At 39.6% G+C, this 22966-nt stretch overlaps 1 protein-coding gene across 16 annotated transcripts in view; it reads left to right on the forward strand.

Moving 5' to 3' along the window:
- Nucleotides 1-22719, forward strand: part of NRG1 (neuregulin 1) — a 1121522-nt gene extending 1098803 nt beyond the window's left edge. For 6 of the 16 annotated variants that reach the window (XM_007962125.3, XM_007962132.3, XM_007962131.3 and 3 more), the window contains 5 exons: nt 3230-3332; nt 5178-5304; nt 8081-8211; nt 8974-9180; nt 12512-22719. In XM_007962125.3, coding sequence (XP_007960316.3) covers nt 3230-3332; nt 5178-5304; nt 8081-8211; nt 8974-9180; nt 12512-13166 — 1223 coding nt within the window. In that variant the 3' untranslated portion in view covers nt 13167-22719. Of the gene's footprint in view, nt 1-3229; nt 3333-5177; nt 5305-8080; nt 8212-8973; nt 9181-11981; nt 12124-12511 lie in introns of all 16 variants that reach the window. The other 10 variants (XM_007962136.3, XM_007962137.3, XM_037983815.2 and 7 more) reach the window with 3 other exon arrangements.
- Nucleotides 22720-22966: the final 247 nt, after the last annotated feature.

The raw sequence follows: 22966 nt of genomic DNA on the forward strand, positions 1-22966 counted from the left end.
GGAAAGACACAGGGTGCTGCTCTCCGCGTGGTTCTCAAAGGTACAGTTTCCAGAGGCTCATAGTTCCAGGCTGGCTGGTGTACTAAACCAGAACATTGCATCCTTCAGGAAAATCAGACCTTAAAGGTCAAGTACAACTCAGAAAGGTAAGGGCTCTGTTTCTTGGCCAGGCCAGATCAGACTGAAAAATGTGCTTGATCTGGAAACATGTTAGTCCAGCCAAACCATGAAGACTCTGGGGCATTTCTGCTCACTGAGAGACAGACCCACCGATCGGAATGACGGACTCTTGTTTTCAGCCCTGTCTGTCTCTAATTTGCTCTTCCCCAGTTGATCTGACACATAAGAAAAAAATTAATATGGGGAAAAACAGGTTAAAGAATCCATTGTTTATATTATTTTTCACCAAGTATTTTTCCTTGATCACATGCATAGTGTGGAATCACCTGATTGAGCCAAACCGTGAAAAATTCAAATAGCAATGTGGATGAGAGTTGTAATGCATCTGGTCAATGCTGATGTGAATACAGGATTTTAATCCCACGTCTGTATTCTATGGGCCTTGGCTTGAATCAGTTCATTTTAGTGCTGTTACATTACCCTTTGGCCTTTACTGAGCTACCTCTTTATTTCCATGAAATGATCATTTTACTGGAAAATATGTGTCTGCCTACACAGCATAGAAAGAATGTGCCCGTCATCATGCACCATATGTTTCCAAGCGCAGCTCAATCTATTCTTCTGTAATTAACAACCAAAAGACAACTCGTCCCAAGAATCCCTGAGAGTAAGCATGATGCCTTTTTCCCATTTAGCCCTTGTCCATGTCCCCGTTTTTGAAGTTTGCAGAAGCAGTTTCCGAGCTTCTTTCTAAAGATAGGATGTTAAGATACCAGTAGAAAAGAACGACCACAGGCTTGCCCATCTCCAAAGAAGAAAACAGTAGAGTAAGGAAAAGAGGACAGTCATACAGGGCGTTCATCTCTTGGCAGTAATACCTATACTCCTACTTCTTCACCAACACCTCACAGCCCAAGGAGCTGTGCTCTGGTCCTGGGTCCCAGGGAGAAGGACCAGTGGGGTGACAGCTCTGCTTCTTAGACATGTATCCTAAAACCTGATCAAGATACCAAGATCAGGAAGGGAGGCTACAGCAGCAGCATCAACCAGATACCCCATAGAAATTAATTCCCTGTCCTGTGACTATGGGAGAGGGGAGGCAGCAGACACACGCAATTAACATATAAGCGCTCACATTCCTTGTCCTCATCTGACTTTTGCTGCACACACAAAAAAGTCTGTAACACCAATGCAATATTTCCCAGTACATTGTTTCACCGCAATGCACCAGCCGCTTCGCTTTCTAATTGTGGCTTCCACATGACTGCTAGCTTAGATTAGGAGTTATGCTGTATGGAATGACCCTTCCAACTTTGCATCTACCTTTTCTTCCCACCCAAGCATTTCCTCCCTCTGGTTTTCTTTTCTTTATTTATTTTTCCTCCCTTAGTATCAGGCATGCTGTGCCAGGGACTTCAGATGGCTCCTTAACTTTTAACCTTGTTTTCCCTTCCTTGGTCTCTCTGTCATTCTGTCAGTCTGTCTGTCCTCTTGGTTTGTTTTTCCTTTCCACCTCCAACCCTTTTGATTTGTTTTTGTATAATCTATGCAGCATTCTAGTCCTTTACCCACTGACTTCTCTTCTCCTTCTCCTCCTGTTAATAATCAGTGCTATATTAATTTGATTTGACAATGTTCTTGACCTGTTCACTGGAATTTGATTATCATGGGCTCGGCTTGTAGGAAATGTTTTGTTTCATGATAAGGTCCACTGTATCCTAGAAATTAAAATTCACTTTTTCATTTAAAGAAAACTTCTTGCAAGCTGCCCTCTCTCAAAAGAGAAAAAGGTGTAGTTAAAGGTGTAGTTGTGCCACTGCAGATGTAATATGGAAATATGCTTTGCGGGTCCCTTGTTGATGTCCAGATAAGTCAGCTCTGTTTATACAGTATTCCCCAGTTCTTGACCAACTTATTGATTATAATGGCAAGTGAACAGCTTACACTGCTGTCGAGTTCTCTTTCTGAGTGAACTTGTGAAGATCTTCCAATAGATGTAATTAGACTCACTGGAAGCTCAGGTCCTAAGGGATCAGGGTCCCTATTAAATCAGCAAATCTTGTTAAGAACCTGACCTACCTTAGTCTAATCAACTTATCCCCCAAAGAAACTAATTCGAAAATAGAAAAACTTCTATGAATTAGAGACTGATTGCATTTGGGGTACAGTAGTATCTTTAGTTCAAAGTTCTAAGCATCACACTTCCTTAGCATAACCTACATTAGCTCATTTGCCAAGTTGGCCAATGTATGAATGTGAACTCTGTTCCAAATCACACATCATTTGTACTGGTGACCTCTTTGGACAAATAAACTTGTTCCTAAGTCCAATTGGTGGAGTAATTAGAATTGTCTTCCAAAGGACAAGTCTCCACTTGGGCCCATAACTGTCCTACCCATCACATGGGATTTTCTTTGATACAGTGCCCTGATACCTCATATTGTATTGCTTCTTGTGTTCACATTTTACTGTTAAATCACAGAGAGCCTGACTCAATTTACTAGGTAACTACAAGCCAAGTTCATGTTTGCAAATGTCTTTGAATTTAATATATTTAAGTTAGAAATGACTCTTTGTAAAGACCACTGGATATTAAGTGATGATACAAAATAGCTGGGAAATACAAAAAGGCCAGGAGCTGGGGAATAAAGAAGGGAGGAAGGAGGAAGGGGGACCCCAGTAATTGCCAATCCCAGCTCTTTTCATTGATGTTGATTCCTGTTGTCTTTGCAAGAGCTTTTTATATTTTATTTTGCAAGAGACTTCACACAAAAAACTACAGAGTTTTAACCAAATAGTTATTTTATAATTAATGTTTATGATTTCCAATTTACTATCAACTATATATATATTTATAGCTTATAATTATAAGTAATTTTTGAGTATAATATTCGTATTGTAAATGGCCCCAGCTGGCTTTGTTATTTATGTTCCAAGCATAGTGCAGAGCATGTTGTACATTAGCTATGTGTGTAAACATAAAGAATCGTCATGTATTTATTTTCTTGTGAACATGGACAATGTCATGCAGCATGCCCACTGTTTGGTTGTAGTCAGTCCTGGCAAGTGGAAGTGACCTGTGATGACATCTGCTCTCATCCCTTTCCAGAGGCGGAGGAGCTGTACCAGAAGAGAGTGCTGACCATAACTGGCATCTGCATCGCCCTCCTTGTGGTTGGCATCATGTGTGTGGTGGCCTACTGCAAAACCAAGTAAACCTTCCTCCTCCATGCCTTTCTCTCTCCCTCATGCAGAGACAGCTTAGATGGCCAGGGCTTTGCAGAATCTGAGCTCCACAGCCTAGTCTTGGGGATAAAAAAAAAAAAAAAGGAGGGGCGGGGGGATTATTTCCTCTGAATAATCCATTTAGAGGATGTCTCCTAAACACAGAATGTTCTATTCATGTGAAAGTGCTGTAAAGATTTCTGTCCAATGACCACAGCCCCTGAGTGGATAAAGGGCTGGAGGGACAGGCTTGTGTGGAAGTTACGTGTATGGGTGGGATGGAGTGAAGGCACCTCATTCTAAAATGAGAGGGAAGGTAACAAAAGTCCATTTGAGGACTTTAGTATAGTCAGGTTATCCCCAAAAGAAACTAATATGCACCTAGAAAAACTTCTATGGGTTAGAGACTGACTGCATTCAGGGTGCAGTAGTACCTTCAGTTCAAAGGACTATTGAGAACAAGTCCAATTTACACTAAAATTTATAAGATAAAGGAAATCTTCTGTGGTATCTGAAATGCAGTTTTCTGAGTTATAGTGATTATTTTTATATTCTATCTAATTAGGTTGCCAGTATGAATGCTCTCACAGCATGAGTTGTAAAAACGGAATCTCAGGGGAGGAAAATCAAGCAAAACTTTCTTTGAAAACGTAAAAGAGAAAACATGAGAATAGATTTGGGTTCCCTATGTTTGGCCTTGAAGTTTGGTCCATGTTAACAAATTCGATTGCTATGTGACATGAATTCTCTTCACTTTTCTCTCCTACATATAACTTACATTTCAAGCCTAATATAATGTTAAATTAACAAGGTTTTTGAAAAAATGTTACTGCATGATACTCTCTTGCCAAACCATCCATGGAAATATTTTCATAATCTGAATGTTACATTGAGGAAGAAAAATAATATGCTTTTATACCACAAAATCCAAAGCATGGATTGTATTTTCTCAATATCCCATGATTTAGTGTGTGGCCAGAATTAAGTGATAGAGATAAGCCTTCCTGGAATCGACCTGGTGAGTCTCATTAGATTCCATCTCAATATTCGCTGCCTAATTACACAAAAAGTGTTACCAGAGTAGGAACATGTTACAAGTGTGCCAAAATCCATTGACAAAATATGTCCACATTCTCACTCGTATACACAGGATACACTCACAAACATGCTAACTGTGTATATTCAAAACTCAGTTCATTTTCTTCAGAGACCCCAGGGAAAGCTATAAATGAAGTCACTCTTATAAATGTACATTTTTTTTTTTCCTGGTTCAAGTGATGCTCATGCCTCAGCCTCTCAGGTAGCTGGGACCACAGGTGCACGCCACCAGCCCAGCTAATTTTTGTATTTTTTGTAGAGACAGGGCTTCTCTGTGTTGCCCAGGCTAGTCTCAAACTCTTGGATTCAAGCGATTCTCCTGCCTCTGCCTCCCAAAGTGCTAGGCTTATAGGCATGAGCCACTGTGCCCAGCCCAGCACAAATTATTATCTAAGACAAATAAGTGTCCTTTGTAAGACTTAGGCAAAGATGGATTGATTAGGAAAGTTGGGATTTTAGTCAATTATCAATTTATTTGTGTTATCGTCTTTTTTTCTTGTCTCTCGGTAAAACACCTAAATTACCAAAAGAATCCCATGTGGATTTTAAAATCTATTTGGTAAGGATGTGTGGTTTCACTTATTCTGGGATAGAGTGGACACACTCCCTTCCCTCTTCCTCATCAACAATCTACTGCCTTGAGCTACTCATAGCTGTCGGTAGAATAAAGATTTGGCTCTACTATGAAATGTAAATAATTGAAAAAAAATAAATGCTCCCTTTCTTATGTCTAGGAAACAGCGGAAAAAGCTTCATGACCGTCTTCGGCAGAGCCTTCGGTCTGAACGAAACAATATGATGAACATTGCCAATGGACCTCACCATCCTAACCCACCCCCCGAGAATGTCCAGCTGGTGAATGTACGTTGACTCTGGCCAGTGGAAAAAACTGAGCCTCTTTCCTCTGTTCAGACACCTTGAAGTTTATTTTCGAAAGCTCTTAAGCTTTTAGCTGCTGCCATTAATCACCATGGCTTCCAGGAATCCAGGTTTTTGCCAGGAGAAAATAATGGGAACATTTTTAAAGTGGATTTGGTTACTGTAAAATCAGCACATTTCCTCTTATAAAGTGTTCATTAAGGAGTTGGAATAATAGTGTTGGGTTTGTTCTGCAAGGAGGCCATAGCTAGGGCTTGCGTGGAGAGCGTGGGGAGAAAACAAAATTAATAGTACAATAATCAAAAGCAATTTTTTTCATATATAACTTGGAATATATGAGGCTACTCCAGTCTGTAACTGATTAGTACAGATAACCGAGCAAAGAGCTTTAGAGTTATCTTCTCAGGGCAATTCACAGTGCCTGATGATTTACTGATGATGATTTCCAAAGGATTCTGATTTCCTTTAGGGCGTGGAAAGGTCAAGTGACTTATCAAACACGCTTCTCAGTAGCAAAAGGAGAAGAGTGTCACGCCAGCTTCTTCCCTGGCCATTTCTAAATGATGTCAAGCCCTCCAGATGAAATGTATCCATCATCATTAAAATATTTTGTTCATACTGTACCGAACACTCAGCATTCAGTTTTTAAAATACAACTAGATCATAGAATATTAGGTTCTGGAGAGTTTGAAGATATTATCTTTCAAATCTCTTTTATTTACAGATAAGGGCCAGAGCTGCACTATCTCCTGGCTTTTGGAGTATTGCTCTTTCTATTCCAGCATCATCCTTCTTGTTTTCAAATTATTGCTATGATGTATGGTTTTTTTAATACACAAAGCTTGAAGATTTTATTGTAGTACCTTTTCTATCCTATAGAAAAAGGCATATTTTGAATGGAACAGATGTATCATAGACCCAACTACAGAGTTGGTTACTAAACTATCAGTAAGTCTTGTAGCAAACACCTTCGAGACTTTGTTGGAGCAAGGTGCTCATAGGTTAACAAACTCTGTTGCTTTTTCACACCCTAACAGTGTTCATCACAATGTTCTACACATGTGATAATGATATTCACTACAAAAAGAACTATAATCTGTCACTATGCATGTTATATAAATGGTAGAATGACTGCCTGGATTACATTTACAGCTCACATTGTGTATCTTTGGCCTTTAACCTTTCTCAACCTTATTTCTTTAATATAAAAACAGACCTAAAAATAATACCTACTTCAGAGACTCCTTGTGAGCCTTAAATAAGGTAATTTGCATAAAACACTTAGCCTTGTGGCATTTAGTGAATGCTCAATAATTGTTAAGTATTATTTTCATTAGATTCACTGAGCTTGTGTTGCCTCCCAAGAAGCAATAGTGAAATGGTGCAGGAACTAGAAGTAGGTCACTGTGTATCCTTTCCTTAAATCAAGCTAGCTGTATTTCCTAGAAGATCCACATGGAATAGCCTTTCCACTAAGAGAACCAGCTAGAGTTTCAAGCATAATTCAAGCTGTGTATTTTTGGATCTCCATGAATATATTTAGAGCCCGCAGACCATCAGATTATAAAGTGCCTTATTTCATCAAAAAGTATTCCTTCCTATTGGTTTTCCTATTACTTAACTCAATTTAGTATAAATACCAACAGCAATTAAAACACAACTTCAAAACGGGCCTCCCTCCCTAATAGAAACAGTAAAAACTACTGTAGTTTGCTGATGAAAATAAACTCTGACTAGGCGCGGTGGCTCACGCCTATAATCCCAGCACTTTGGGAGGCGGAGGTAGGCGGATCACCTGAGGTCAGGAGTTTGAGACCAGCCTGGTCAACATGGTGAAACCCCATCTCTGCTAAAAATTAGCTGGACGTGGTGGCACATGCCTGTAATCCCAGCTACTCGGGAGGCTGAGGCAGGAGAATCGCTGGAACCCGGGAGGTGGAGGTTGCAGTGAGCTGAGATTGCGCCACTGCACTCCAGCCTGGGCAACAGAGCAAGACTCCATCTCACAACAAAAAGAAAAAAAAAAAAAAAAAAGAAGAAGAAGAAGAAAGAAAGAAAAGAAAGTAGAATCCACCTGCATTAAATAGAAATGTCCTCCGTATATTATGTGCTTTGTCAAGATGTGTGCATTGACAATTGTTAAGTCCCTCCAATTTATCAGTAGCCCTGTTAGCCCTACCACTGAGAACAAGTTAAACATTTCAATGACATTAGTAGGACAACATGGGCACTAGGAAATGGAAGGAGAAAGGTAGGCCCAAAATATAAAGGTTTTAAATATTTTTTTCTAGTGCTTTGAAATTTGAAATTACACAAACCACCTGTCTGCTTCTATTTCACTCAGATAGCATTTAGCCTTCTTCGACTTGCGATAACCATGAAACAAATGAATATTGGATGGATATTTGTATGGAATTCTAGTCATGTTATTAATGTAAAATAAAATAGAGGAAATAGGACTTTTGCTGATAAAATGTAGTTGGGATGATGGGCCGTACATTGGATGCACATCCAGAGAGGTTTTTTTATTTGTTTATTTGTTTGTTTAACTCTATTCATCTAATCTAAAAGCCACAGTAGCCAGGAGAGGATTTTCCATCTGGCTGTTGAGGAAATGGAATTTATTACAAAGCGTCTGTACAAAAATAGATTTGTGTGTTTGTGACAGTGTTAGTGTTTTTATTTACATGACAATATTAGTACCTTGACTGACATGAATCTACATGAATCTTAAAGTTGTGTCTCTTTGTTTATCCAGCAATATGTATCTAAAAACGTCATCTCCAGTGAGCATATTGTTGAGAGAGAAGCAGAGACATCCTTTTCCACCAGTCACTATACTTCCACAGCCCATCATTCCACTACTGTCACCCAGACTCCTAGCCACAGGTATGAGAATTTAAAAATTCCATGGCTTTTCTCTCGGAATGAATTGTTGCACATTGCCTTTTGATACCACTGCCTAAGAAAGGATGCAGTGAAATGGATGGCCTTTGGGCAGCAACAGATTTTGAAAATCAACTGGCTTTGCCCTTAATTCCTGTATAAATTTAAACCTCAATTAGGAAACTCCACAGGGCCATTGTCTCCCGTTCCTGAGATTGTCTTTACTCATGCCCTGCTACTCACCCAATTGCTACACTAGGACAAGTCTGTTTTTGGCTCTGCATAATACTTAGAAGTCAACTTCTTTCAATAATTGATTGCCCTGGGAAATGCGCATGAGAATTGGTTAAATAGCGGAACCCTAAATTCTCAAATGCCCTGGCAATCCCCACCTCAGTGCACTTACTCTACCAAGACCAATGCTAGATCTCCAAATGTAGCTCATACAAGGAAATGTTTCTTTAATCTAAGCCACTCAAGAACAGAGACACTATAATTATACAGTAAGGAGTGGCATTCGATAGATATTTATTGAATGAGTGATCAAGTGAATGTACTGTATACTTACAAAGCCAATCTGAATCAAGGTCCTCTCTATAGCAAATGATCTTTGTGGCTATTCTGTTCGGAGACAAGTGATGTTGCAGTGAGCTCCAGATGCCTCAGTAGTTTGAAATATTTGTCAGAATCCATTCCTTTCATTTCCATTTTTTGCATATAATTTTTGAATGAAATATCTTATTGCCTCTCCCATTTCCTCCGCAGCTGGAGCAACGGACATACTGAAAGCATCCTTTCCGAAAGCCACTCTGTAATCATGATGTCATCCGTAGAAAACAGTAGGCACAGCAGCCCAACTGGGGGCCCAAGAGGACGTCTTAATGGCACAGGAGGCCCTCGTGAATGTAACAGCTTCCTCAGGCATGCCAGAGAAACCCCTGATTCCTACCGAGACTCTCCTCATAGTGAAAGGTAAAACCGAAGGGCAAAGCTACTGCAGAGGAGACACTCAGTCAGAGAATCCCCGTGAGCACCTGCGGTCTCACCTCAGGAAATCTACTCTAATCAGAATAAGGGGCAGCAGTTACCTGTTCTAGGAGTGCTCCTAGTTGATGAAGTCATCTCTTTGTTTGATGGAACTTATTTCTTCTGAGCTTCTCTCCTCGTCCCAGTGACTGACAGGCAACAGACTCTTAAAGAGCTGGGATACTTTGATGCGGAAGGTGCAGCACATGGAGTTTCCAGCTCTGGCCATGGGCTCAGACCCACTTGGGGTCTCAGTGTCCTCAGTTGTAACATTAGAGAGATGGCATCAATGCTTGATAAGGACCCTTCTATAATTCCAATTTGCCAGTTATCCAAACTCTGATTCGGTGGTCGAGCTGGCCTCGTGTTCTTATCTGCTAACCCTGTCTTACCTTCCAGCCTCAGTTAAGTCAAATCAAGGGCTATGTCATTGCTGAATGTCATGGGGGGCAACTGCTTACCTTCCACCCTATAGTATCTCTTTTATGAAATTCCAAGAAGGGATGAATAAATAAATCTCTTGGATGCTGCGTCTGGCAGTCTTCACAGGTGGTTTTCAAAGCAGATACTGCCTTCAAGATGGCCCTTTATTCCAGAATGTTTTGGCTTTCCTTTGGGGAGATTGGGTTGGATTGGGGAAGTTATAGCAAAGGGAAAAGGAAGAATGGAAGAAAGTAAACAAAAAGATATTAAATAGTAATATTGAATTCATAGATTCTCTTTCTCCATTTTCACCTGAGCTGGAAGATGACCAGTATTTCTAGCCCATCAGTAAGCTGTTACCTGTTCCTATTTGTTTGCAAGTCCTCTGGGTTTTACTTTATTTTATTGTCATCTCAGGCTAATCTTTGATCATTTACTAAAAGGTTTACATAATGTCAAATCCATGCTTATGTGGTAATTACATGTGTGGAAATGACTTTGATACAGTCTTTCCACTCTTGAACTGGGAAGTACTTCCAATAAAAAATAACACATTCTGGGCTTGCAGGCCTCTTGCTTACTTTTGCAAGGGCCTTTCCTTCAAAATGATATTTTAGAACTTTATGGGATTTATGAAATCAGAGGTAAGCTATTACCTGTTTGTTTGCAAGTCCACTGAATTTTATTTTATTTATTTTTGTTTTATTGTCATCTTAGTCTAATCTTTGACCATTTACTAAAAGGTTTACATAATGTCAAATCCATACTTATGTGGTAGTTCCATGGGTAGAGATGACTTTGATAGACTCTTTCCACATAAAGACTGGGGAGTACTGACAATAAAAAATAACAGACTGGGCGTGATGGTTCACACCTGTAATCCCAGCACTTTGGGAGGCTAAGGTGGGTGGATCCTGAGGTCAGGAGATCAAGACCATCCTGGCCAACATGGTGAAACCCTGTCTCTACTAAAAATGCAAAAATTAGCTGTGCGTGGCAGTGCTCACCCAGCTGTAGTCCCAGCTATTCTGGAGGCTGAGGCAGGAGAATTGCTTGAACCTAGGAGGCGGAGGCTGCAGTGAGCTGAGATGGCGCCACTGTACTTCAGCCTAGGCAACAGAGCAAGACTCCGTCTCAAAAAATAAAACAACAACAAAAACAAACAAAAGTTCTGGGCTTGCAGGCCTATTGGTTACTTCTTCAAGGGCCTTTCCCCAAAAACGATATTTTAGAACGTTATGGAATTTATGAAATCAGAGGTTTCCCTGCAACTAATCTATGAAAGGCAGGGTTTAAACTGTTTTAAAACTTTAGTCTTAAATTCATATAATTTTTTTTAATGTATTAAGGAAGTCTATCCATTCTATTTCAGTCTATTTTTGAAACATGAAAAGGAAGTTAGAGATGAAATCATTCTTCATCACTACAAGTGATATTTATCTTTAAATGTTGACATCTCCCTGCTGTGCTTGGCTTCCAGATAATACCTAGGACTACAAAATATTCCTTTAACCTAGAGATTATGGAGAGAAAAGATGAATCACTTTTATATGTTGGTTGAATTTGAATTAGCATTTCTCAGAGAGCTTAATTTAAGTACCCCCAAAGCCAAAAGTCTGAAGACTCAAGGCCCACATATTTCAATTTCTCAGGCACATTCCCGGTTTAGAGACAGTTAGCTCTCATATCTGTATCACTGCAAATCATGGAGAAGCAGCGAGGTTCATGGGTTTTCTGTTCCTGTTAGCGAGAGTTCAGATGATGGCACTCCGTGTCATCTCAGGTCATGTCAAATTAGACTCTGTGAATGCCAGTGTGAAGAAAAGAGTCATTTAGTGTTGTGTGTTGGTAGCATTTTTTATCAAAAGCTGAGAAATGTGACTCTGAATAAGCCACGTCTTCCTCAGTGCCAAAAGTCCGGACTTCTTATATTGGGGGAAGAAAGCATGGTATGGTGAAAACAGTGTGCTTGGTGGCCTGATGGCAAGAGTCACTGAGCATTATCAGACATAACATGATAGAAGGTAACATGGTACAGCCAACCCTTGAGGCATCATGAAAGAGATTAACCAAAGACTGATATAGTTGTGGGTTTTGGAAGAGAGATAGACCAAAGATTGGACATAACCTCATTGTGGTAACTGTGAAGCCAACATTAGGCTCTCTCAGGCTTACCTTTGACTGTGTTTGTTGGACACTGGGATGGATAGTTCCAAATTGAATGTTAACTAGTTGCATTTCATGGAAAATATGAAAAGCACACAAATGTATGACACTGTTGTCAGGAATAAATCTAAGTTACTATGCTCTTTTTTTTTCATAAGACATAACCTTATAGCTGAGCTAAGGAGAAACAAGGCACACAGATCCAAATGCATGCAGATCCAGCTATCAGCAACTCATCTTAGATCTTCTTCCATTCCCCATTTGGGCTTCATTCTCTAAGACCCCTTGGCCTTTAGGAAGGTATAGTATTTAAGTAATACTTCTTTCCCTTCCGAATCCCTGAGCCTTGGTCCTTATATAAGCTGAGAGGTTTCCAGGACCTAATGCCTTCTTATCTTGGCTCATATGCCTTTATTTATAATTGTGATGAGATTGAAAATCCCAAAAGCTTTGATGAGCTAGGCAATTTAGCTGATCTTTGCATGCACTCCTGTGAGGAAACTCTTGGCTACCTAATTTTCGATTCCAAGGGTGTAGAATGTCCTAGCGTAAATAATTGAGCAGTCTGCAATGAATAGAAATTCTCTGTTCTCTGATGTTATACTATTGTGAACTCTGTCCCCTTACCTTCCCTGCTATGTGCCTCTTATTGCACCACACTTATGCAGGGTATTCTGTGCTCACACAGGTATGTGTCAGCCATGACCACCCCGGCTCGTATGTCACCTGTAGATTTCCACACGCCAAGCTCCCCCAAATCACCCCCTTCGGAAATGTCTCCACCCGTGTCCAGCATGACGGTGTCCATGCCTTCCATGGCGGTCAGCCCCTTCGTGGAAGAAGAGAGACCTCTACTTCTCGTGACACCACCAAGGCTGCGGGAGAAGAAGTTTGACCATCACCCTCAGCAGTTCAGCTCCTTCCATCACAACCCCGCGCATGACAGTAACAGCCTCCCCCCTAGCCCCTTGAGGATAGTGGAGGATGAGGAGTATGAAACGACCCAGGAGTACGAGCCAGCCCAAGAGCCTGTTAAGAAACTCGCCAATAGCCGGCGGGCCAAAAGAACCAAGCCCAATGGCCACATTGCTAACAGATTGGAAGTGGACGGCAACACAAGCTCCCAGAGCAGTAACTCAGAGAGTGAAACAGAAGATGAAAGAGTAGGTGAAGATACACCTTTCCTGGGCATACAGAACCCCCTGGCAGCCAGTCTTGAGGCAACACCTGCCTTCCGCCTGGCTGACAGCAGGACTAACCCAGCAGGCCGCTTCTCGACACAGGAAGAAATCCAGGCCAGGCTGTCTAGTGTAATTGCTAACCAAGACCCTATTGCTGTATAAAACCTAAATAAACACATAGATTCACCTGTAAAACTTTATTTTATATAATAAAGTATTCCACCTTAAATTAAACAATTTATTTTATTTTAGCAGTTCTGCAAATAGAAAACAGGAAAAAAAAACTTTTATAAATTAAATATATGTATGTAAAAATGTGTTATGTGCCATATGTAGCAATTTTTTACAGTATTTCAAAACGAGAAAGATATCAATGGTGCCTTTATGTTATGTTATGTCGAGAGCAAGTTTTGTGCAGTTACAGTGATTGCTTTTCCACAGTATTTCAGCAAAACCTCTCATAGATTCAGTTTTTGCTGGCTTCTTGTGCATTGCATTATGATGTTGACTGGATGTATGATTTGCAAGACTTGCAACTGTCCCTCTGTTTGCTTGTAGTAGCACCCGATCAGTATGTCTTGTAATGGCACATCCATCCAGATACGCCTCACTTGTGTATGAAGTTTTCTTTGCTTTCAGAATATGAAATGAGTTGTGTCTACTCTGCCAGCCAAAGGTTTGCCTCATTGGGCTCTGAGATAATAGTAGATCCAACAGCATGCTACTATTAAATACAGCAAGAAACCGCATTAAGTAATGTTAAATATTAGGAAGAAAGTAATACTGTGATTAAAAAAAAAAACTATATTATTAATCAGAAGACAGCTTGCTCTTACTAAAAGGAGCTCTCATTTACTTTATTTGAATTTTTTTTTCTCTTGATAAAAAGCAACAGTTTTAGGGATAGCTTAGAAAATGGGTTCTGGCTTGCTATCAGGGTTAATCTAACACCTTATGAGAGGACTCAATGTCACTTTCTCTCTGGGGGAATGATCCAGCAGCTTATCTGGTTGACGATCAAACCATGGCTGATAAAGGTGCAATCATTTCTGACTTGTAGTTTTCACTGATTTTGAAGCTAGTGATTGGTTGTGTCTTCTCGGCTCAAAAAGAGGCATATTACGGCACAAAAAGCCCAGCCCAGACAGCACATGCAGCATTTTGTCTGAAATACTTCCGGAGTCAAACATGCCTGCTGTAATAGCAGTGACTTGTCATCATAGGGAAGTATTTCCATTGTTAAGTGTTCAGAAGGAGTGACTGTATAGGTGGAAAGAAACTTGGTGACTCGGTTGAAATTTTAAAATGTGGATGACCACTCCTTTCTCCCCCTCTTTGTCTTGTATTTTTCCATGTTGCCTTGATCAGGTCATAACTGTGCCTGAACATTTTTATCAGGAATGGCCGATGTGTATGTGATTTGGGATCACAAGTAATGATTCATCAGGAAATGTCGATCCTGTTGGAAAGATTGCACCTTTACTTGTGGAAGTGACCCCCACCTGTGTCCTGACCTCTCCATTGACAGCCTCTCTCACCCATTCCCCCCACCTCCTTTAATTTTTGCTTTACTGTCATAAAGTAGGACTAAGATTGGCCTAAGCATTGCATGTTCTCTTGTGATGGTAAATCCAAAGGAAGGCCTATAAATATTAACACTTGAAATAACAGCTAATAAAGGAAAATGGAAGAAAAAAAATTATTTGAAACACAGAACCCATTTCATGGCCTGTCTGATACCTGTTAAATCAGGGCTGGAGCTTTACTTAGGTTTCACGTGGCCTCTTAGGAGCCATGGGACAAATGAGAAACAGGTTATCGGGGGGTTCATGGAGTCAGTGAGAGTAATTGCTTCTTTTTTGCGGGTGAACTGAATATATTTCTTCACCAAATCTTGATGTTAACAATTAAGAAGAAGAAATGACATGGAAGTAGATCTCAGCAGAAAAATGCAGGCTGGGCATGAGTCATGTTACGCTCCCACATGCTCCTACAATCCACACAGATGCCTGTCTGCGGATTCTTGAAGTTACTGTTACTATTTAGTATCTCAAATTTTCCGTCATTGTTCACATGCCACTTTCTCTGTGCTCAGTGGTATCCTCATTTGCTTTTTAACCTACACTGAGGAGCCTTTGCAAGTTGCACTGATTTTCCAATTCTGCAGATATGAGTAAGCTCACGGCATGGGGAAGAAGACAGTCAGTCCAATGAAGTTCTCTAAATTATTTTAACATTGCCTTTGAAGGCCTTGACTCATCCTTAGCTATTTCAATAAAGAAATTCCTACCATGAATTTAAAACCCTAAAAATTCTGTTTAAAATTATTTGGGCATTGGGGAACTCAGATGTCCCATTGTGGTAGAATTTTAAAAATAAATAGAAGTTTCTATTGAGAACCATGGGCAACATGTTTCTTACAATGAGAATTGCTATGCATTTTCAAATTGCAAATATATATGAAAATTGAAGACAAGAGGAAATTGTATTTCCAACTTGACTCTAATCACTCACAGAGGTAGCTTATTATTATAGTTGGGACGTCCTTTGCACCCTTGATAAGAAAAGCCAATTGACTGCTCAGCACCACCTGCCATGGCCACTTGATTTGTGTTCAGAAGGGTAGCTCTGTGATGCTTGTCACGTCACTCTTGACCACCTCTGTTAATAAATTCAGGCAGTGAAGTGGCGATCGGAGTGTGACCCTATATTCCCAGCATATGGAAAGCTATCTTGGGTTTTAAGGTGGTAGAGATTGCCCAGGAGTTTGACAGCAACTTTGTTTCCTGAGTCGAAAATCATATCCCACTGAGGTGTATGCAGTGGAGCATAATAGATGCAAATACATGCAAAACTCCTTTTGTTTTACCTAAGATTCACTTTCTGTCTTACTTTCCCTTCCTGCTTAGTATGACTTTTGCCCCCAAGAGTACCTGGACAGCATTCTAGTTTCTACAAAATGGTCCTCTGTGTGGGTGAACGTGTCCCAAACCTGCTATCTCTTCCTTGTTTCAGTGTGACTGTCTTGATAGAGGTGGAGTTTATCCAGGGTAACTTGCTCAGTAACTATTCCTTTTTATGGCCTGGGGTTAAAGGGCGCATGGCTCACATTGGCGAAAATAAGGAAGGCCTGGTCTTATCTTGTATTAATAGTACTGGCTACATTCCACCAGCCAAAGATTTCTATCTGCAAAGACCTATGAAACACTGAAGAGAAATGTAGGCAGAAGGAAATGGCCACATATCACAAGTTCTATTATATATTCTTTTGTAAATACATATTGTATATTACTTGGATGTTTTCTTATATCATTTACTGTTTTTATGAGTTAATGTCAGTTTTTACTCTCTCAACTTACTGTGTAACATTGTAAATAACATAATGTCCTTTATTATTTATATTTAAGCATCTAACATATAGAGTTGTTTCCATATAAGTTTAAGATAAATGTCAAAAATATATGTTCTTTTGTTTTTCTTTGCTTTAAAATTATGTATCTTTTCCTTTTCTTTTTTTTAAGAATAATTTATTGTTCAGGAGAAAGAATGTATATGTAACTGAAACTATCTGAAGAATGCACATTGAAGGCCGTGAGGTACTGATAAACTAAAGAATTTATTATTCAAAATACTAAGCAATAAGTAATTGTGATTTATTTAAAGTTTTGTCCATTTTCCATGAAAGACATACTGCAATAAAAATGCTACTCTGTGGAGACCTGGGAGTGTTGCTCGGCAGACTACAGCTTCAGTCTGTTAGACCAGCAACTTTCATCTCATTCCCATAGTTGTGCTAATTCAGGATTGTGTTCCATGGACCCCATGATCACCTTGTCTCTCTGTTGCTTCTTGTCTGTCCATTGCTTTTGCCACACCACCTGTTCTCAAATCATCTCCTCCCCACCAATGCTGTTTATCACTTTCTTCCTCGTTGAAGAGGCCACACAACCAGACAGTACTATGCTTCCTTTTTCCTCCATACACAATAACAGAGAGAGAATATTCTAGAGCATGACTGCCTGGATCCCGGCTGTTGCTATGTTTTGTAGTGACAGTAAGAAACTCCTTCAGAGTAAAGAAAATGACAACATGCCATTCAATCACGAAAGGCAACAAAAAATGCTTTCGTGGTTCAAATAGTTCAATGGCCCATGGTGGCCTAAAAGGCAGCCGGTTAAGACCTGGCCACACTAAGCTTCCCTACAGCATCAGTTAATTGACTTTCCATTGGGCCCACAATTTATGGATTCTCAATTTCAGAGGAGGAGAAGGCCAAGTTGGGTTCATTCCCCATATTCTGTCAATAAAACAAATCAAACTCATGTCTATCTAACTGCTCAGGGAGGAGCCTTTGCATGAGAAAATTCTCATATTCTAAGACTGAGTCATAGAAATGAGGGTGTCACTTTTCTTATTGCAATTAACCTAAACGAAAGCCATATTTTAACAAATAGATATTTGCATGGTACTTTTCACATATTTCAAACATTTCACTCATTATTCCAGGTAGGTTAAGAGCTTCTGAAGTATATGGAATAGAGGTCAGCATCCTTTGGGGTAAACAGTGGCCTCCTTTGGAGTTTGCGGGTAACCTGAGACTTCCCACCAACGTCCACCTCCATCTATGTACCCAATTCCTATTACCTAGTTACGGCTCCTCGAGGATCATTTCCAAACACTCTGTATGTCCAGGAAATTTAAATTGTAACTTTTGACTGAGCTAGTTTTTCCCATTTATATTAATAAATTTTCAAAAATGCTTGAAATCTTCACATTTTCAACAACTTTAGTTTTCATGCGCATACAAACACATAGAGAGACAAAAATTCCAAACACTCTCCGAAAGCCACCACACTCTTTGACTTGCTCTATAGTCATTTAGCCAACCAGCCACACAGAGAATATTTAAAACCTCAAGATTGAGACGTTATTCCTAGTTTTTGCTGAGGCTTTGTACCCAAATTGAACACGATAAGCAGTTGTTGTAGTGATTTTGGTTAAAATTGTTTGGGATATAGTATTTGAGGTAGAAGCACGTGTGTGAGGGAGGTGAGGTGGTTTGGAAAGAGTGAAGGCTCACGTGCAGCCAGATTGAATGTCTGGATAACTACTATAATTCTTCCTTCTTGGCTGAAACCATATTATCTCTTGATTTTCAAACCCAGGTTGGCTCTGGAAACAAGCAAACCTGAGTCTTTCTAACCTGAGTCTTCCCAATCATTAGATTTCTTTTCTGTCCTAACGATGAATGACAAAATGACTTGATGTTCACAGTTTGGGGTTAAGTAAGGCAGGTATGAAATCTAGAGACTCAAGATGCTGGAAGGAGTGGAAAGTTTCGATGAGTTTATAGGAATCACTTTGCACTCTATGTCTGGCTTGTCCTCTTTGAAACAGATTTAATAAAATAACTATATAGGAACTATTACTCCAAAAGATTAATTTGGCAGGAAATACCAATACTTTCAGTTTATGAAAGACAAAACTGTCTTGTTGCTGCAGGAAGCTGCAATATTCCTAACCTTTAAGATTGTTGTTGAGCAGGGTGGCCATGCCCCCTCCCCTGTAGGTATCTTTAGTCTCCTGTTGACCTCCTGGTACTATAATTGTTGGTCTTCTCCAGGTAGTTATTGATTTTGAACTTTAATGTGCTTCAAAACTGTATCCACCAGGGAAATAGGAAAAGAGTTTTGTTACCTGTAGGAAATCTATTGTGATCTACCTGAGCTTTTTAAAAACAGACCAGGAGAAGGAAATCAGTAATTTTTAAAGAAGAGACAGAGAATGGGAAAACAGTTTCACCCAGGATCTCTTTCTAACCCTTTCCCTTCAAACGAACTTATTGGAACAGGATTGGAAAGAAGAAAAGACATCTCTGCCCACCCCACAGGATGCTGAAAAGGCTAAAGAATTACCTCTGTAGATTTAAACATTTTTAATGGCTTATGTATAGATTTGCTAACATAGAGAGAAATGAACTATTAAATAAAAATCACATTTTATGATATTTTTATGGCTTAAAATATCCTTTATCTCTTTGTTGTTCTCTTTACATGATATGGTAAGTGATGAGGAAAATTTAGGCTCAGGAAGGTTAAAATATTTCTTGGAGTTACATATCTAAGAGAGCTGCAGAACTGACACTTGTACCCAGGTTTTCTGACTGCAAATCCAGTTTCTTTATATTGCGTTCTTCCTCTTTTCCTGCCTCCAGCAGAAACGGGTTTTTAGTTTTCAACTTTTGTGTGTACAGTATGTTACATCTACTGCTAAGTTTCTTTTTAGAAGAATGTGAGTCCTTCTAGCTTTGGTTTAGAGTGATTCCAGAAGCCAATTTGCTTGGCTTAGTGATTCTATGCACCTTTCCCTAAACTTAGCTTTTCAAGGAAATGAAGTGTAGCAGTGAGAATGAATTCACAATTTCGACATGTAGGTAGCATCCTAAAGTGAAAAGAGGAGGAACTTTGTGGTCAAAGCACTCTCCCCACCACTTAGAAACTTACTGACTGTGGACAGCTTCCTCCCCCAAGTTTCTTTCCTGATTTACAAAACTGTGATGTGATCAGGATTAAACTTAAATACGTGTGAGGAAGCTTGAAAGTGTCTAACACATAGTGAGTATTCAAATGCCACCTTCCATTTGCTCCTTCCCCTCCAGGTCCTTAAGTTTTGGAATCTAGGTTTCTCAGTTCCAAATGACCTGGTCTACATTGCACAAATGGATCAAATAAATTTTATGTTATCATTTCTCCAACATAATGCCGGTAAGCAAATCCTTTTTAATAACAATTGTATGTTGAGAAACATATCACCAAATAACATTTAACTTTGTAGCTTTAATAAGTTCTTTAGGTTTGGGTTTTGTTCTTGTTTTCTGAGACAAGGTCTTGATCTGTCACCCAGACTGGAGGGCAATGGTGCAATTATAGCTCACTGCAACCTCCAACTCCTAAGCTCAAGCGATCCTCCCACCTCAGCCTCTCAAGTAGCTGGGACTACAGGTGTGCTCCACCATGCCCAGCAATTTTTTTTTTTTGGTAGGGACAAGATCTCGCTACGTTGCCCAGGCTGGTCTTCAATTCCTGGCCTCAAGTGATCCTCCTGCCTTGGCCTCCCAGAGTTGGAATTACAGGCATGAGCCACCACTCATGACTTTATGTGTTTGTTTTTTTGATGCAGTATAAGTTCACCTTGCTTCTTATGCAGCCATACTATTTCATGTTAACTCTCATTTTTAGTAGCTTGTTACATTAGTGTTTTATTATTAATATATTTAACAGAAATTTACTAAACCATGACTCTGTAGAGTTGTAATAATACTACCTCCAAACATCATTGCAAACATCTAGAAGAATGAACAAAAATGATCCTAGATTGACAGTATATGTGTTTGTCCTAGTTTCTACCCAGGATGTTGACACATTCCATTTCTTTAAAAAAAAAAAAATTATATATATATATATTTATATATATATATATATATATATAAACTTCCCAGCACTTCGGGAGGCCAAGGCAGGCAAATCACCTGAGATCAGGAGTTTGAGACTGGCCTGACCAACATGGTGAAACCTCGTTCTCTACTAAAATTACGAAAATTAGCCAGGCATGGTGGCTAACGCCTGTAATCCCAGCTACTCAGGAGGCTGAGGCAGGAGAATCGCTTGAACCTGGGAGGCAGAGGTTGCAGTGAGTTGAGATCGTGCCATTGCACTCCAGCCTGAGTGACAAGAGTGAAACTCTGTCTCAAAAAAAAAAAAAATGAAATATATATATATATATACACACACACACACACACACACACATATATATATAATCCCACCAAAAGTCTGCAGAGTGACCGAATTAGAAGAGTCTGGTTTCAGATTAAATTCTAAATGTGAGAAACCACATAGCTCCCACTTCCTCTTCACTCTTTACTCTGTGCATAAAACAGGATATTTTTCTCATCCTGGGTATGAAGCAATTAATAATTTATGGATGTAGCCTATTTGGATTCAATCCCTTAAAACTTCATACTACATCCAAGGTGGGGGTGACTTAGTCTCTGACATCAATCATCAGGCTTGTAATATAGGCTTTGTTAATGGCAGGAGAGTCAAATATAACTTTCCATTCCTTATTCTTCATTTAAATAAAAAACTTTAGCTCATGATAAAAATAATTCATGAGGATATTTTATTATTTTTGATATTAAAGAAATAATATCCTAGATGTAAACTTTGCACGTTTCTAATTATTATCATGAGTTGAGCTAATACTTGTCTTCTAGTCCCTAGACAATGATTCTTTTTTGCCTTACTGGAGGAGCCCTTGTCTTGAAGTGAGATGCTTCAACAGTAGAGGACCTCTAGTTTCTCCCAGTTGAGGCTAAAGTGAACTTTTCATCTTCTTCAGAGGAAGGGGCTTCCTTGATTTGTACTTTTGCAGCTCCTCAGTTAACAACACAATTTTATCTTGGATCCCAAGTTCTCTTCACCATTGAGAATAAGGGAGAGAGAAAATGATGTGCATGACAGTCACCTACTCCAAGCTCCCCAACCCCTTGTAACCAGGTATCTTCCAATAATGAGATGATTGTGCCCTCACTCAAGAGTCTCCCTTACAAAGATTCCATCCTCCCTTTACTTTTTTTTTTTCCTGCAAAACAAGGCCTCCTTTAGTACCTCCTTAGTTTAAAACCCTTATCTTCCCAGCTCTTCCCTTCACTGATACCTCTGATTTCAAAGGCTCTGAAATCCAAAGACCACACAACTTACTGTGAACAGAAATTCAGTCAGAAATTATTGGGGTTAGAAAGAATTTAGAGAAATTGTATTGAACTGGACAGTCCTCTTTGATTAGTGGTGGCCCTTTAGAAAGTTGTAAGGCAGAGTCCCATGGTGTTTCATCTTTTCCATGATTTGCTTGACCAAAAACTTCTCTTTCACAACACGAAAATATGCTAATCCACCACATGTTTTGGATTCTGCTCTGTTTGCCTGAGGTGTTAGATCTCTAGCCAGGACTGTGAAGGGAAGGAACTTGAATCCTTCCTGTTGAGCTATTAATGCAGAGTCAATGAGATGAAGGGTTTCACTCAGGGTCAAAATCATGTCAGTTATCAAGCAAAGGAGCAACTAAGGGGAAACATCTCCTCATCTGGTTAGTGGAGCCACATGCCACCCACTGATCAAGCCAGACCTGAGCAATATTCTAGATTTCTCCCTGCACATCTAATTGGTGACAATGGTGATGGTACCACTGATAGGTCTAAAAAGTTCACTCCCTCCTTCACAGCCTCACTACTTTGGCTCTTGTTTATGCTCTTATCATCATCTGTCACTGGGTTCCATATGCCTCCTGACTTGTCTTCTTCCTTTCACTCCCCTGGGCCATCCTTCACATCATACTAGAAGACTCTGTCTAACTTGCAGACCTTATTGTGTCAATCTCCTGGTTATGGCCCCTCCATGGCTCCCCACCTGACACAGGAGGCCCTTCACAGTCTGGCTTCCGTCAATCATAACTTGTCTCCAGCCTTCATTCTTCATTCTGATCTTACTGTTTTCTAGTTCCCAAATACACCACACCAGTGTTTATGAAACGCTAGTCCTTGGCATATTAACTTTATGGTTATTGACATATTCATGTACCACCTGTATTAGTTTTTGCATACTGTTTATTTTTAATTGACTACATTTTTAACTACAATAAAGTAATTTCAACTAAAACTTTGTATCAATGCTGTGATTGGAAAACTGCTATCAGTTGCCATAATAAAAATAAAACTGTAAAAATAAATATAATAAAAATGAAACAAAGTTATTAAGTTCTAGCCAGATACTGTTGCCTGCTCAAAGTTCTGAGCAGTAAGCCTGTTCCGTGTTTGACACAAAGCGAGTTCAGAAAGTGTTAGAGAGATAGAAAATATTTTTGGGAAGCACGGAAATATTTATTCTAAGTTAGCCAGAATTGACA

Source organism: Chlorocebus sabaeus, chromosome 8 (assembly GCF_047675955.1).
Source record: "Chlorocebus sabaeus isolate Y175 chromosome 8, mChlSab1.0.hap1, whole genome shotgun sequence".
NCBI lineage: Eukaryota > Metazoa > Chordata > Mammalia > Primates > Cercopithecidae > Chlorocebus > Chlorocebus sabaeus.